The following is a 17,347-nucleotide window of genomic DNA, read 5'->3' as shown; positions in this document are numbered from 1 at the left end:
TTTTTTTTTTCCCAAGACCCAGCTGTAAGAGGACATTGTAGATGAGACATCTATAAGACATCAGAAAATCTAGTCGCAAAACATCCATGGAAACCAGGATTCATATGGAACTGTTTTTTAAGTATTGACAGTGGAGAATTCCTTCAGTGAACTGTCATCTTAAGAGTTTTGAAAAACCTAAAATGAGAAAGGATAATTACAAAACTGTAGAGGATTTTTTCTGAGATGAAAATAGTTTCAGATTTAGCTTGTTTATGCATTTAATTACTTTGTTATCAATGCCTATAATTGTATGATGAACAGGGTAGACATTTTAGCTCTCTCTCCTGTTTGCTGTAGAACAGACTTCATGCAGAAAGAAACAGTAAATTTTTATTCAGTGATTGTGCATTAAATGAATTCAGTGCTCTGTTCATAAAATAGATTAGCATTATACTATGATGCTTCTATCTGCAACGAGCTATGAAAACCAATAATATCTGATGGTGAAGAAAGATGGGAAAAGATTTGCAAACAGTTGCTTTACAGAAAATTATACATGACAAGAAAATTAAGTCATTACTGAGAGACTGACTTCTGAAATAGAATCATAGCAGAAACAGAAAATCAATCAGTTTTCCATTATGAAGGCTATTCAAAGATGTGAGGATACAGGAAACTTCTTTTTTATAAGGGAGGGAGAAGGTGAGGTAACCCAACAAGAATGCAGTTCAAACTTGCAGGGAATAGCAGTCAGTTACACCACCTTTTTTTTACTTCATTTGGAGAGTAATTGTAGTGAGACAAGAAGTAGCTGAGAATGTAGATTCATTTGAAAGTAAATGAAAGTGTCTTGTGTTGTTGAAGTATTTTTCCAGTCTTTCAATATGAAACACTGAAAAGTCAAAACCTTATAGAAATAATTATCAGTCAAGCATTAATAGTAATTTTGATACATATGACTGTACAGAATTTGGAAGATTCAGGTAATAGACATTCTAGGCTATGAAGCAAACTCCCCTGCAGTTATTTGAGACATGAAAAGATAGAATGGTCAAAAGAGATTTTGGAATTCTAAGCTAAGAAATACCAATGAAAATAGGTGATTTCGTCTTCTAAGTCTGTGTTGTTGTCCCAGTAATAGAGTTTTTTTATATACATATACAGCGTGTCATTGGAAAATGCTGACAAATTCTCAATAATATGTGCAAATAAGATTTATGCTCTCAGGGGAATAGTTGTTCTGTGAGTTCTGCCGGGTTGCCATTGCTGTCTTACTGAGGAGAAGAAGTTGTAAAGATCACATTGCATTCCTGAGGTTTCTTATAGGAAGATGGTTTCTATGAATGTTGTGTAAGGAAATTTCTTTATCACAGACTTAGAACTCTGTACTGAAAGTAGACTATGAAGTGTATGATGAATTTTTGGATCATGAATTGTCCATCAGAAAGAAAAGTAGGTTGAGTGATGACTCGAGTCTTAACACTTCCTAGCTTTGCATTTTCTTTTCACCAGAGTACTTATCATTGCTAGAGAAGCTCTCTTTCCTGGAAACATTGAGAGCATAATGGGTAAGGAAGACATAATAATACAATATAATGCCTGATCATATAGGTTCAGACATAATACTGCACTGCCACATTGAAACTGCCTTGAACGGAGCTAAAAACTCCAGTGCTTTTTCAGTAATAGCACAAACCAAACTTGTAACTATGAGAAGTTGCCTGAGCAAGTTTAAGGCCTATTTAACAGCAAAAGAAAACCAAGCATCTCAGAACTAAAAAGAAAAAAAAATGGTTCTGGTTTATAGTGTAAGGCGAGGGTTTTCAGCAATTCCAGAAAATTGGTCTTATCCTTTTCTTATCCCTATTGTGTGTTTCTTCTGGGGGACACACTGAGGAGCAGGTTTGGTTATAGATTCAGTTTATATAGTTCAGTTTTTCTGTTGATTACAGTTCACGTTCATGTATTTTGTTGAATACAAGTTACTGAAAAAAAAACCACGGTGCCCTGCACTACGTCCGGGTCAGGGGCCTCGATCCCCCGAGTGCCTCCGGTCCCATCGCTCGTGTGGCCTCCCCAACCCCGCGCTCTGTGGAACGGCGCTGCCCGGGGATCGTGTCCCGGCACCAGGACACCTCCGGGGCCTGGAGCTCTGGGGCCCTGGACTCTGCCACCTGGGGCATCCCTCCTCCATCATCATCCTTCTCCCAGCTCTGGAGGAATTTCAGGATGTTGGGGGAAGGGTTTGGATCTGGTTTTGCAGAGGGGCTGAAAGGAGCCCTGGGATGCTCAAGACCGATGGGAGTTTTAAGAACAGATTTACAGAGCAAACTCAGTTGTTATTTTTTCCTCTCCTTCCACAGTGTCTCTTAAATCTTCTTGAGAAAGTTTTAAAATGAAACATGCCATGCTAAAAAACAATCCCAAGTGAAAGCAGTCTGTCTCAGTTTAGAAGACTGGAAATATTCAGAGGTCATAGGGCCAAGCCTGCCAGAGTTCAAGACGTGTTTCAACAATACTCTCAGGCACGTGGTGTGACTCTTGGGGGGTCCTGTGCAGGGCCTGGAGTTGGACTCAATGATCCTTGTGGGTCCCTTCCAACTGAGCATATTCGATGATTCTGTGTATATTGTACAGAGCTAATAAATGCCGATGATGAAATTTCTGCCACTTCACTGAATATTTTGGAAATGGTATTCAGGGTTTAAAAGAATGACAGGCTTTTGACTTAGATATGGGAAATATTATTTTTATGGACTTCACATATTCTGTGCCAACTCTCTTGAATTTCTTTGTGCTGGGTTTCTCAACAAAGTAGTCAGTAGAACATACCTACTCGAGCTAAGTTTACAATTAAATATCAGAATGATTGGAAAGCTTCAAATTTTAAGCATAATAGCTGTTGAAAAATATTTAGGTTTTATCTTTGAGTGCCAGTTTTCTTGACTCAGAACAATTCTAAAGGCACGAATCAAATAGTCTGGTTTTTGCTGCAGTGGACAGTTTCCCAAAGGGCTTGACTATAGCAGAGTTGACTGGTGGTACTTGCCATTGAAATGGTGAGTGGTGCTTGCTTTTTTATGAAGAGTGGTGGTATTTTAACACTATACGTGAATGGACAAAGCGTATTCATTGCTGCTGGGTTTGTTCCAAGTTGGAAATTTATGCCCTTGTCACTTAGATGGCTTTCCTATGTCATGGAAGTAGTTGAGTTACAAGACTGCTTTGGAGAAAATGATGAGAATATCCATTTTAACCTGTGTGTTTCTTCTTAAGTTACACATGCAAATTTCAATTAAGTAGTACCTAGCTTAATCTATAAAGCAATCCAACTTGCCCTAATACCTAATACACATTATAATTACTTTTTATGCTTTTCCCCTCCTGAGTAATCACAATCAATTTAATGAAAATGTGTTTTGCTGGAGTTTGCACTGGGGAATTGTTTTGCCTACAGACATCCAAGTTGCCATGACATTGTTTCAAAGATTTGTTTGATTTTTTTTTTCTAATTCTTGTAGAACAACTGTAGTTTGCAATTACATTAAATGACAAGCAGATAACTATACAAAAACCCAATAGGTTCAAGATGTGAGGATTTGTTTTAATTTGTTAAAACCCTGGAAGGAAAGGAATGGGATTGCTCCTTCACAGGACCAGTATATCACTGTTTCTGACAATTTGAGACTTCCACAACACCGCTATGCTTCATACAGATTACAGCTCCATAATCCAGGGTATGTTTGGTTGGGTTCATTGACCTGTCTTGCACATATCGTTCATGCTTTGCTCTCTTGTAACACAACAGGCATGTTATGTGATTTAATCTGCCCCTCTTTGTAACCTGTATTCTGTTCACCTCTTTTCCAGTGCAATGGAACAAAAAGTGTCCTTGTAAACTGATAAATGAACACTGTTATGCTCTGGTGATCCACTCAGCACATATTGTTGGATGTAGAATTTGCAAACTGATCCAAAAGGGATGAAGGTCAAAATATGTGATTTTTCTGTTTATTACTTGCATCTGTCACTGAGCATCTCTTTAGTTTTTACATTTAAGATGGAATATGAGTGGTTTAAAAGTGTACCTTGTCTAGACAGGGATTGCCTACTAATTTCTAGAGCAAGCATTGGTTTCTGATATTATTGGGAAGGTCTGGATTCTTCAGTCTCTCTGCTCTACTCTCTAGAGGAATCTTGTGCAATCCTGTAAGTCTGCCTCTTGAATAGCAGAAATGCATTACAGACTTTGTACCTGTTAAACAACCTTTTTTTCACTTTTTCTTTTCTTTTATAGTGTCCCACTATAAACTCTGCTCTCCTGGATTATTTAGGACAATATGCTACTTCTCTACCTATTTGTTTCATGTTAACATGCTTCAGAGCCCTCTGGCTGAGGACATGGTTCTCCTGGCAGCAGCTTTTCCTTTTTAGTTCAGTCAATCTTTGCAATGTGATTAAGGCTGGCTTATGTTCCCTGCTGTGCTATTTGTGCTACTGGTTTGAAGTCACAAATTCTCTTTGAAACAGATTCAGTGTTTTCAGGCAACTTGTGTGAATTAATTGTTTCCAGCTTGAATGGTTGAAGGAAGCCAGTATGAGTCCAAAACTGACAAAATATACACTCTCTCACCCATGAAACTAAGGTAGATAATAATCCAGTGCTATATTTTGTAAATCAAGGGTAGGCAAAAAGAAAGGTGGAAGTATTTAATACTTCCATATTTCATATGAAAATATGCTGAAGGCATTACTCGACTTTTGTCTAGAGAAGGTCATAGAATGGATTTCTTCCTCCCCTCCCTTTCCCCTCTGCAAAGAAAGAAATGGATCTGTTTTTGTTTAAAGAAAACAGGTTTGTATAGTCTTTCTTAAGTACAACATAAACAGAAATTATTGTTCTTTTTGAGATTAATAAAAAATTTATCTTTGCTTTATGTTTTTCTCTCAAAAGCTGAACCCATCCATTTATTTAGGTATGCCTCAGAGAACTTAGTTTTGTAAGTGTCAAAACCAGTTTGACAGACCAAGCAATTAAAGGTTTTGTAAAAACTTTTAGAGTTCAATTGACTGCTACCTAGGGCAATTTGATTAGTCCATAGCCTTTATAATCAGTGTTGTAGCCATGCTAGAAATGCTTATTTGGTAAGTATGCTGTGGCAGTATGATTATTCCCACTGGCAACCTACTTAGCATTAAATTTATTTTTTTTTCTTAGACATTTATTAGAAGAATGGCACTGAAATATCTTTTTTTCGTTTTGCCACCTCAGAATGATTTTTCTTATGTGATCAAATTGTATGAAACCCAAAGGAGAGAGTAAAGCCAGGTTATTGTAGTAATTTATCTCTTCCTCTTGTTTCTGTTTTGCTTTGTTTTGGAAGGACTAACCAGCCGGGAATGTTCACAAAGAAGGAATTCGATCAGTTGGCCTCAGCAGTAGACAGCTTCAGTCTCATGACATATGACTATTCAGCACCACATCGGTAAGGCTCCATCTAACATTTGAGAGATTGTTGAAGGAACTGTTAAGTCATTATTAAATCTACAGTATGAGTTAATTCTTTCTAGTAGAGTGGACAGTGTGTTTTGACTGTACCACATACTTAAGTTCTAGATTAGTAGCTGGGGTAGGTGACTTGTGAACAAGCCCATAACTCAGTACATTTTTAACAGCAATGTATTTTTGAGGTTTGGATATTATGGAGACTTTGTACTCGAGCTAAAAACTTATCTTTTTAAAAGGATAACCTGACACTTATTCTTTTCCAAGCCAGGTTCTTTTGTTTTGAGTTATTTAGCACAGTTCTGCAGGATAGGTACACGAATAATCTACAACATATCATTGTTGAACAAATTAGCTTTAAAGCACAATTGATAGTTCATCTACCTTTAGACATGAACATGATTTCCAGCAACATTCCTCTGCTGTATTGGTATATTGGGTTTTAATGGCACAGATATTATGAAGGCTTTGAGGCAGATAATTAGTAGGGAGTAGATGTTGATATTTGTAAGACTATACTTCTCCTTTTATCATGTTAGTGAGTGCCTTTTATCATGTTAGTGAGTGTTTGAGGGAAAACCTGGTCTCCTCTCCAAAGAGATAGAAATTAAATGAGTGCAATATTCTGTTATATATATAACAATTCAATTACTCTGTGTATTAAGGCTATACTCTTTTTCTTAATGTAGCTTTTTGTTAAGTTATTGCCTTTTTAGGGTTTTTTCCATAAGTAAATGTTAAACTACCATTGAAACCTGTCTTGCTTACCAGTCATAATTATATGGTTCTTTCTGTAAGTAAATAGTGGATTTTGTCCCAGTACGTTTTGCCAGTTGGCAGTAAAAACATTGAGGATGAGGATGGTATTGGAAAAAAACTGAAGTCATACAGAGTTTTGAATTATAGTGTAGGCATTGTGCAAGGCCCTGTGACAGAGAAAATGTGCTGTGGGGAAACCTCTTCTTACCCACCGTAAGGAGTTTTATGCCCTTGAACCTTGGAATTGAATGACAAAGTCAAGAGTGGGGCAAGCATGTTTTGTGCCTCAGCACTTCAAGCCACTGAAGAATGTACATTTAGCCTTCATAGGATTGTAGGCTCATCTTCACTGATTTTTGTGTACCATAATTTGCTTTTTTTACAATTACACAAGCCAAAAGAGAAGGCTGAGAGTGAACATGTACTTCTTCTGACGACCTGTTTGATTTTTGCTAACTTGACAGACCTGGTCCAAATTCCCCCCTTCCCTGGGTACGAGCCTGTGTTCAAGTACTGGATCCTGATTCAAAATGGAGGAATAAAATACTTCTAGGGCTGAATTTCTATGGCATGGACTATTCTGCTTTGGGACCCTCTGGGGAGCCAATCCTTGGTAGCAGGTATGACTTCTCTGGATAGTAAGTACTTATGTATAATATATTTTCTCACCAAACTTAGAAATTCACAAGTATTCTTGTTTAGAAATATGGCTTTGTTAGCAACATAGAAATGGCAAAAGTGACAAATCTGCACCTGAAATAGTAGCTCACTGGTTAAAGTAAGACCTGTAACTTCTCTTCACTGTACAGAAATGCAGATAGATCGCACAGTTATCCTGTCAGAACTCCTGTGGAAAAATGATTCGTGTAGTTTTCCCTCTTTCCTCTATCCATGTTTTTACATGCAGGTTACCATCTTTGTGTTAAAATGTTCTGCAGTGTTTTCTTATGCTCTCTATCATTTTGGGGATTCATGCAGTTGTCCTAAGGATTTTTTCTCTCGGTTCCCGAAGTTGTTACCTTTTACTTTGAAATTTGATACTGATTTCAGACAACAATATGCCATCAAGTTTCTTTTCAGTAGAAAAAGCTGCAAGAAGCACACCTGGAGAAAAAAATCTATAACAAGATAAACGGAAATATTCCAAAGCTAGCTTAAAATTTTATATTGATTCTCAGAGGAGAATGGTTTTAGTTTTGGGTAATAACCACCTGTAATAACAGCGAGCTTTGTAAAAATACAGTCAGGATATAGTACATAAAGCCAGAAGAAAAATGAATTTGGCAGGAAAATCAGGTTTGTTCAGAAATTTGTTACTATATTTTGAAATAGAACCAAGCCAAGTGGTGACAAACCTAAAGCACACAAGATGACTGTTCTCACTTTCAGAGGTTACTTAAGTTCATTACCGCACAATATTTAAATATAATAACAGACTGTTTTATAGACATTGAAATACTATCTGAGGTGGATTGTGTAAGTCAGGGCTCTGAATTTTTGCATCCATGCCTTCAGTTACACAAACACACACTCATCATTGTGCTTGCCTCTGCTTTCTTCCTTCTTCTCCTTGGCTCTTTGCAGGGATATAATACTCTAGACACAGATTTCTGCCAGTACTGAATTGTATTTGAATCTGACTGAATAACAGAAAAGGGGAAAATAAAGCCATTGTCTGTAGCAAAAGGTATATAGAGAGTATTTCAGAATGATTTCTGTAAAGTTAGTTGTAGTGATTAGGCAGGAGAAATACTCAATAGTGAAAGCATTGTTGATTTACAGACCTAATTATACAAGCTCAGCAAAATTATTTAGCTTCACTGTAATATTTAGTTCCTTTTGCAAGTAGGAGTATAGCACTATCTAGCAGAGTAAAAGGTTCTTGCTTTTCTTTCTGAACTGCAACTTGTGAAATGAAGTTTCTACTTGAAAAAACACTGAGCACTAGGGTGGCATCTACTTTTACTTTTCATAGATTCTCCTTTCATAGTATTAATTTCATATAGCATTAATTCATGTTGCTTTTTAATTAATGGCAAAAATAGCCTAACTAAGACTCACGTATGATTACTCTAACTTTTACTGAAAGAGGCTATATTCACCTGTAAGTAGGACACTGGTACACAGTGTGGTACAATATGTTTTATACAGAGAATGGTCCTGTTAACATATTCTTCATTGACAGATCATATGATTGTAGTTTTTCAGATATCTACCAGGAGCAAGGTTCTGGACAAAATCTTTAAGAGACTTTGAGTTTGTACATAAAACACACTCATTTTCAATTGCTACCTTACCCACCAGTCAATGGTTAAGTTTATTTTTCCAGAAATATAGTTTCGAGCATGCACAGTTATGGATTAGTCTTTGCTGTATATGTCACATGTAATAATGTAATAGTAAAATTATAATACTAAAAATAGATTCAAGGTAAAACAGCTTCAAAATAGGCCAAGCTTCTGACATAGAGAAAATGGGGGGGAAAAGGTTTTTTATGTAAAATGAACTTTCTGCCACTTAATTGGTATACGGTGGTTTGTAAGGAAGTCCTTTGGCCTGCCAGAAGTTTTGAAGATTGATTCATGACTCCTTTAAGGCACCCTCCATATATTGTAGCGATAGTGACGTCAAGCTAAAGTACTGGTATTAAAATTAATTCAAAATGTGTTCAGTTAAATGCAGTATGGTGAGTATCAACTTCGTTGTAGATTTCTGCTTAAGTTTTTGCATCTGAAATTTATTGCTTGTACAAGTACCCAACAAGTGCTCCTTGACACACTGTAAGGTGCACACTGTTTTGTTGAAGCGTATTCATGGGAGTCTGACCCTCTTTAAGAACAAGGATGGAAAACTGCAAGATTCAGTGGCAAACTGTATATTCTCAAGTTGTTTTATGTCAATGTATTATGCACTTAAATAGATTATTAGTAAAGCATATACATAGGATTGCACGCAGAATGCAGAAACCTTTGCTGGTCTCATGTTTTTGTTTTTCTTTAGGATAGGAATTAGGTGATGGAAAGAGGCTCTGAACATAGGTAGATTTCATTCACTGCATATTTTTTCAGTCCAGAAATTCATAAAATAACTTACAGTAGAATCCCTGTTTGCATAAAATATTATTTGGCAGTGTTTTTTATTGCAGAATGTAATCTAAAGGTAGAAGTACTTGAAAAGATATACAACCTTTCTGTGTAATATCCTGTTTCCTTCATACACATCATAAGAAGTAATAGGTGTATACCTATATGCTTGCATGTATATATATCTGTATCTCAGGATTAAATGAAATGAAAACAATTTTTCTCTTACAGCACAAGATAGTTTGTCCTTGGTTGTTACAGTAGGAACTACAGTTTCTATAACTGCAGTAACAATGTGTTTGTCTTGCAACTCAGTGACAACTATGACTTGTTGATACAATGAGTCAATCTCAGAGATTATAGCACATTCTGGTGCTGTAATCAACCAAGTGCCATTGTGGGTTATGTGGAAGGAAGCTACGTTCAAGTGTATTTCACTGGGACATAATTTGTATGAAATCCTAAGCTGGAAATAAAGGTTTTGTGTCTGTGATTCCCAAATCATCTCTAGTGCTTCTGGCACTGTTTTCTGCCCCCTGGCTGTCAAGAATCAGGTGTCTGAATTGCTAAGATGCAGTCATTATAACTTTCCACTGTATTGAAATCTGAACATAACCATCTGGTGCTGCTGACTTGCTGTTCTAATGATCAGCTGGTTCCAGCATGTCCTCTGTTGATATGCAACCTGACAGTATTTTCCTGTTCACCTCAAAAGTGTATGTCTTGGGTGAATAATTCTTCAGTATACCCTGAAGCTTAAGAAATTGTTTAGTCTTTCTGAGGAATCTTTGAGTCCTTTTCAGAGACCTGTAGTAGGTCAGCAAGCCCCTCAATCTCACGAGCTCTTACTTGCAGTGTACATTTTTCGCCTTTAGCTATCTGCTCTACAGAATCTCTCCTTATCATTGGGACATTATATATCAGTTGCAGTTTTGTTTTATATCCTCACGGGAGAATTAGACAACGGTGGGGGATTAGACAACAGTGTAGTGGTGTTTTTCATTCCACACCATCTAAAATCTATATCTGTTGTGACCTGGACCAAAGGGGAACTGACAGACTTCATTGCCAGCTGTGAATTAAAAGAAATGTAAATCAAAAGCTGTCATATGGCGATGGTGTTGCTTACCTTTAATAAATCAAGCTTCTTTATTGAGCATATCCCTGTAAGTTTAATGTATTATTATTATGTAATGTATTATTTAAGTAAAGTATTATTTAATGTATTATTTTGTCACTTTTTTTTGTATAGTGTTGAAAGAGGGAAGATACATCTCTAATGTTTCACTTGACTGTATATAACTTTTGAGTATATTCTGCATTCAATCTGCTTTTGTTCCAGCCTTAGCTATTGAAAATAGTTATGTGAATAATTCCATTATTTTGAAACAGTGCTGTGTATGCTTACATTTTATTTAAAGTAATCTGAATGGGGATTTTTATGTTAATTTTAAACATCTAAGAAGATTGATATAATAAATTGCCAGATGAAGCAAGGGAGAAACTAATTTGACAATGCATTGTGCTATTCAGAGATAGAAAATAAGATGACTTGCAAGCAATATGAGGATATAGAGTTCTACTGAGAATTTTATTGGCTGCCTGCCATTTTGTAAATAGCAGGTAATAAAAAGTGGTACTTAGAAACAGTTAGAGGTGAACTTTTTCTCTGAATTATCATGGCAGTGTCTTTATTAGCAGCGATTTAAGAATATTTGGGCCAACTGTGACTCATGATTTTGTCTTACAGAAGGTAGCAAAAAAGCTACTGCCAGGAACACTTTTACTCTTCAAGCTGCAAGGGTTTTGCAACATTTCTCTTCATACTGTAATTCTCCCAGGATTTCCATTACTTCCCTCTATGCCAGGATTCTGTCTCCTGATTTAATCCGTTTTTCTCATTGGTTATATAATGTTGGGGAGATACTGGTATTTCAAGTAAACTGATTGTCCAATTAGCTCTGTAGGACTGAATGCCTTGACCTGTTGACCAGCTCTCCTCTTCATTGGAGAAACTGTTAAGCTCTTTCTTCTTAAACTGTACTGCTGGGTCAGATGGTAAAATCATGGCAGTGATGGGAGGAAGTTACAACTGGGCCTGAAATCAGAAGTTATTTCTATATTACAAATGTCTAAATATTTCAGGAGTGTTTCAAAAGGTTTATTCTATTAAATTCCCTCTGGGGTATTCTGTTATGTGTGGCTTCCATGGTATATCTGTCCCTCCCTCCCTTTAGGAATGGAAGGTGAGTGTGAGCTGTTAGCTGAAAGTGTAAGACTTGTTGATTCACGTAGGTTGGATAGAACATCTTATGAAGTAAATTTATGGTCATATTTCAGCTTATCCAAGTTGTAAATATGATGATAAATACAAAAGCTATATTAGTTGTTCTTAATGTAAAACATATTCCTTATTTCTTTTGAAATGAGGAAAAGGTGGCTTTTGTTTATTAAGCAAATGATTGGTTCTGAAGTTCAGTTGTACAATGACATATTGGCTATGAGGGAGTGTGTGTATCTCAGTGCATCTGCTTTAAAAATGAGCTCTTCTCTGTGTCTCAGGATCTTTTTCTGATAGCAAATTTGCTGGAGGCAATATTTAGGCAGTTAAGTGTTGACAAAATAATAAGGATAAAGTTCTTTACTGTCTCATTGTTGTACTCTAATGATTAGAAGATAGCATGATGAAATTAGTAAAATTACTTCTGTGGTTTAAAACAAAGAGAAGAGCCAGAAACCTTTACTGTAAATTAAATTTACTTGTGTTCCTAGATTTGTATATGGGTGTCTGCACCCAGTGTAGAGTGAAAGACATTCATGCCTTTGGTAACCTTATTTGGGCTTGTGAGATCACCAGTAGTAGACTTAAAACCACTACTAACTCTGACTGAATCTCTTCAAATATGTGATGATTATCAAAGAACATAGAACAGATAACACTATGTACGTGTCCAGATCACTCCACTATGAATCCCTCAGCTCCCATTGCCCCATCCTCTCTCATGCCCTGTGCTGAAAAGATAATGATTCATTTTTACTTGGTGTTGGCTGTCCCTCACAAGGTACTCATTGTGTTCAGTTCCATTGCAAATCAATTGGGGATGTGTGTTAAGAGCTTTCTGAAAATGCATAGTGTCTTTATGTAAGTTAGCCTAGAGCTGGCTAAGTGCACTGTGCTGACTTGTTGGACCATATGCATTGTAGATTCCTCTGGGAAGCTTCTGATTCTGAAAGCATGAAGTCTTCTTTTGGAGCCAAAAGACAGCAGCCTGGGTGTAGCCTGCCCTGGGACCTAGAAGGCAGTGATGGATGCATAGGCTAAAGTCTTGGCTGCAGGCAGCTGGATATATTTTTCTCTTATTTCTAACCAGGGAGAGTTTTTGACCTTTTCTTGAGGGGAGGAAAAAAAAAAAAAAGAAACAAGAAACTGGAATTTTAGACTGATTGTCTATTCTCTTACTACAAAAGTGACAGTAATGAGATCATTTGTATTTTGTTGAAGGAGGGGCATTGTTTGATGTTATGCTTGTTTTTGTTTTTTTTAACAGACCAACTTTTATTTCAAGAGCAAGTAGCTTGGAGTTTTTCTAATCTTAAACTGATCTTGCAATCCTTATTATCTAATTTTAACATTGGTTTCTTCAGTGAATTGAATTGCCATGATTACTGGGGAAACAGATTTAAAATCAAGATAGGGTTTTTGAAACTGATCTGAATATCATCAGCATTGTTTTAAAAGTTGGAATGAACTTTCTTGGTAATTCAAATGAAATTTCAATTTGTTGAATTTAGAGGAAGACAACTATATGCTCCTTCACTTGCTAAAGAGCACAACTTCCAAAGAAAGCTCTGAAACATAAAGTAATTCCTGCTAAAGCACAGTTTTTTGTGCCTCTTCTTTTCTTTCTTTTTTTTTTTTTTAAATGAAGTCATGTCTTTATTACTTGGCTATTTGTATGCTGTCAAACAGACTGCCACAAAAGTGGTGCCAGGGACCTAGAGCTTACACAATGAGTCTTGGGGGCTTCTTTCTTTGGAATGACTCTAGTTTGGTCTTATGGGCTGAAACTCATTAGCAGTCAGAGTGCCTCTGCAGTTGTTTCATCCAAAAAAGGCAAATATTTTATGCACTCTGAGACTGCTCAACGATGCAGACTGAGGTGTGGTGCTAGTTTTTATGGTAGAAGCTCCATCCTGATATGAACTGTAAGTTTGATATAGGCAGAATCACACAATCCAAATGCCTCCTTTCATTTTGACACAGTGCTTTTAAGCACATAAGTACAAATAATAAAAATGTAAAGGTAAAGTTACATAGATTATTCTTCACGTAAGGCAGCGGGAAAATGTCTGTAAAAATATTTTTACATTTCTCAAGGATATTTTGGGAGCATAGTTCTTTCAGAAGGCAAGAATAAATGTGCATGTTTACTGCAATTCCAGAGAAAAGTAGCAATTACTGCAGCAAAGTGTGCAGAGTCATCTAATTACCAATGGAAGGACTCAATAACTGAGGGAAAAGCCAGTGTGGAAATATGTAAGATTTAGGAATAGGCTTGAAGCGATACTTGCAGGAAATAGTAATGGGGCATTATAGCTATATAGTCTTTGAAGTAACAGAACTCCAGGTATGTTCCACAACATTAACAGCTTTTGATTTGTGCAAACAGCTTGTTTACACTTGGAATTACATGGCAGATGATTGAATACTGTTTCTGGTGATAACATTCAGTATTGGTACAAGGCCCAATAAATTTTTCCTTTATGATTTTATGAGATATTTCAGTATATCAGTAATGCCAGCAAGCAGAGTGCAGTTTTTCCGCCCTAAATTGATTCATGTCTCTGTTAGGAGAATGGATCTAGAAATGCTGAGTAATAAATTAGAGCTAAAGTAAGTTTTTGGATTTTGTGCTCTAGAACTAGGAGAGTTGCATTTCAGAATTTTACTGGAATGCAATGTTGTTCATGGCTAAAATGGAAATCAAGGCAGACTCTGATGCTTCATCTACTTTTAGAAAAAAATACAGTATTATGGAAATTATTACAAATTAGTTATTTGGAAACTCAATGAAATCTACAAGATGATGCCCAAAATATATCTATATATCCTAAATAGTTACCCATTTCTTATATGTTTTATGTGTGGCATTTCATTGTTTAAACCAAATTTCAGGTTAGTTACACTATTTTAGAAAGAAACTGTCTTTGAAAAAAAGTAAAAATATCTCCGTATACTACATCTTTTTAAACCTTTTGAAAATAGCTTCTGCCTTTTGTTATTTGCCTGTCCTTAAGGTTTGAGAGGAAAAAGAAAATTCCTCTAGAATGGTATTTCGTGTGAAGTGCAAGGTAGCTGTATTGCCAGGCTCAGAACAGGTACATTCACCTCCCTGTTGGTGAGTGAGGATATTGATTGGGCAAGAGGGCTAAATAGGAGCCTGTAAGATCTGTGATCCAGTTTGTGTAAGACTGGGGATAGTCCTGCTGCCAACCTTAAATAGAGGATGGGGGTGTAGATGGCAGATGGTGCTTGCAATTTTGAATATAAATTCATGTACTACAATGGTTAAAACCTAGAGGAAGTCATCTTATCTTTAGGATCTCCTTGTATTTACCAAATTTAGAGACATTAGTAGTGTACAAGACTATTTTCTTCCTGTGAGTGAAAGCAAATGTCTGTGAGTCCTGGGCTTTGAGCCCTAGTAACTTAGGAAAATAAGATGTTTCCAACTGAGAAGTAGTTGTGGGTTCGAGGTCTGTGCATAATACACTGATCACTTGGAACCATAAACCAAGAAAGGTAAAAGTCAATGAAGCTGTCACTTGCCATATTCTTGCACTGCTTTGAATATGTTTTAATGGATATATGTATAGTTACATTTCACTAGATTCTACATTTTATAGTAATGAGACACTACACAGTTTGAGAAAACTCAATATAGAAGTGGAATATATTTTAGTATTAACAGCAGAAATTGTCAAGATTGCTTTTGGGAATAATAATCTATAGAATTGGTCCTAGGTTTTAGCATTTGTGGATTATAAGTGTATGGAGAGAAATCAATGAGGCATGCCTCTTTAGGGAGACCTTTATGTACCAAACCTGGGAAACCACTATGGTCATTGCAAACTGTCATTGCTGAGCCCTCATTACCCAGTGAATACATGAAGAAAGATTTATGGGGAGCGTTGTGTCTCTGCAGTTGATTCTGAGTTATAAATATGATGTGAGGGTCTCATATCACCTTGATCGCTGCTTACTTACAAATTAAAAGTCTAGTTTCTTTGGATTTTTAACCCTTCTTTTTTTGGACAACATGTCTTAGCTGAGTCTAGGCATTCTTAAGTGTTTAGTTTATCTTCATTTTGTTTCTGTACTTGAGTTTGCATATTGAAAGACTCATGAAAAATTCTCTTTTTGTTGATGTGTGTACCTTTGAGAACATGAATTAGAAGACATGGGAATGGGTAGAATAGTAAAAGATGAATTTAGGATAAATTGTTTGTCATTTGTAATTTCTCTTATAGTTGACCCTGAAAAACAATCTTATAAGCATCTGTATGTGTAAGGTGGATATCATGTTGCAAAGGTTTAAATCTTAAGTGTCTGTGTCTCTGTGAGCCTTACTTGAAGATGCCAGTTATAAGATTTTTAGAACTATGAGTTGATGAGGGCAACAGACACAGTGCTTCCATTTAAAGGCATAGCCAAGTACAGCGGTATCTGTGGGATACTTTTTCTGATTTAGAAACAATTATATTCAAGAGTATTTTAGCTTGTTTTTTTTTTTTTTATTCTTCCTCACAAATGTAATCATGAAAGAAAACTGATCAATCTGGTGATGGAAACTGTCCACTAAAACAAGTTTTGTCTTAAGAAAATCAGTTTAAATTTGAGTCAGGAGAAACTAAGGTGCTTGCTAAATATAAAGTAAATTTAGTCTCTCCTCAGATTAAAAAAAAAAAAAAGAAAAAAAAAACCCTGTTCTGCTGATGGTAGTATGTCAAGCTTAGAGAGAGCTCCACCAATACATTTCAATCAGAGCTGAAAACCTCTTTCAAAAAATGAAGAGTTTTCATCTTGCTTCTTACCCCTAGAGTCTTCCTTGAGAAAATCCGTAATAGGAATATTAAGAATAAGATGTGCCTGGAACCCTGTAGTTGACTGGCAGCATTTATTCAGCAAATGTATTAAGAATAATTGAAAATCTGTGGGTTTCTAAAGCAAAAATCTGATACTGAATCATGAGCTTGCCTTAAAGTAACCCAGTGTAAATTTGCAAAGAAACCATTTGCCATTGGTCTTTTGTGAGATGGTCGTTTTCAAGCTGCATAATGAAGGCCTGATAGCATCCATTAGTATGTACAGGAATGTCTTCCAAGATAAATAGTATTTTATTAGAATCTGTTTTATAGTACTGTGAGAAAGAGATGTTTAAATATGAGTGGATTAGGAACATAAAATCTTCAAGTGCATTAGTAGATAGATTTAAGCAGTAGGGAGTCTGTGGCAACAGGTGAAACAAATTGTTCTGAAGAATTCCTCACTAATCTCATACTTGAACAGGAAAAGATGTGGTTTCTTTTAGGTGCAGTAAGGAAGAGTAAATGTCTTCAAAAATAGTAGTTTTAGAGTATGGAAAAAATTACATGGAGCCATTTGTTTCAAATGACATTAATGTGCATATTTTCACATGTGCTGTTCAGAATTACATTCTAAATAATTTTTTTTCCATTCACTTTCTCTAAATTCACTGCAGTTAGTTACTAGAATTCCCTTAGCAATGGACACAATTTATGATCACCCCTTCTGTTCTGCTACATGTTGACAGCTTCTTATTTGAAATTAGAGTGTTTCTGTTCACATGGATTTGATGAGAAGTTGTCCTTGGGATTGTGACGCTGAATGTATTTATATACATTCTGTGTAGAAAATCCACTGAAGCAGTCAAATGTAATTCACTCTGATACCTATGGAGGGTTTAAAATGTTAAGAATGAGTTATTTCCAAAAC

The 17,347-nt window shown here is 36.1% G+C and overlaps 1 protein-coding gene across 1 annotated transcript in view; it reads left to right on the top strand.

Moving 5' to 3' along the window:
- CHID1 (chitinase domain containing 1) overlaps positions 1-17,347 on the top strand; it is a 99,961-nt gene that overhangs the window by 29,773 nt on the left and 52,841 nt on the right. The window contains exons 9-10 of the mRNA XM_008919924.2: positions 5,367-5,468; positions 6,712-6,867. Coding sequence (XP_008918172.2) covers positions 5,367-5,468; positions 6,712-6,867 — 258 coding nt within the window. The remainder of the gene's footprint in view (positions 1-5,366; positions 5,469-6,711; positions 6,868-17,347) is intronic.

The sequence above is a fragment of the Manacus vitellinus genome, unplaced genomic scaffold (genome assembly GCF_001715985.3).
Source record: "Manacus vitellinus isolate BGI_N305 unplaced genomic scaffold, ASM171598v3 scaffold_59_pilon, whole genome shotgun sequence".
In the NCBI taxonomy this organism is placed as follows: domain Eukaryota; kingdom Metazoa; phylum Chordata; class Aves; order Passeriformes; family Pipridae; genus Manacus; species Manacus vitellinus.
This window is presented reverse-complemented; position numbering and strand designations above follow the sequence as displayed.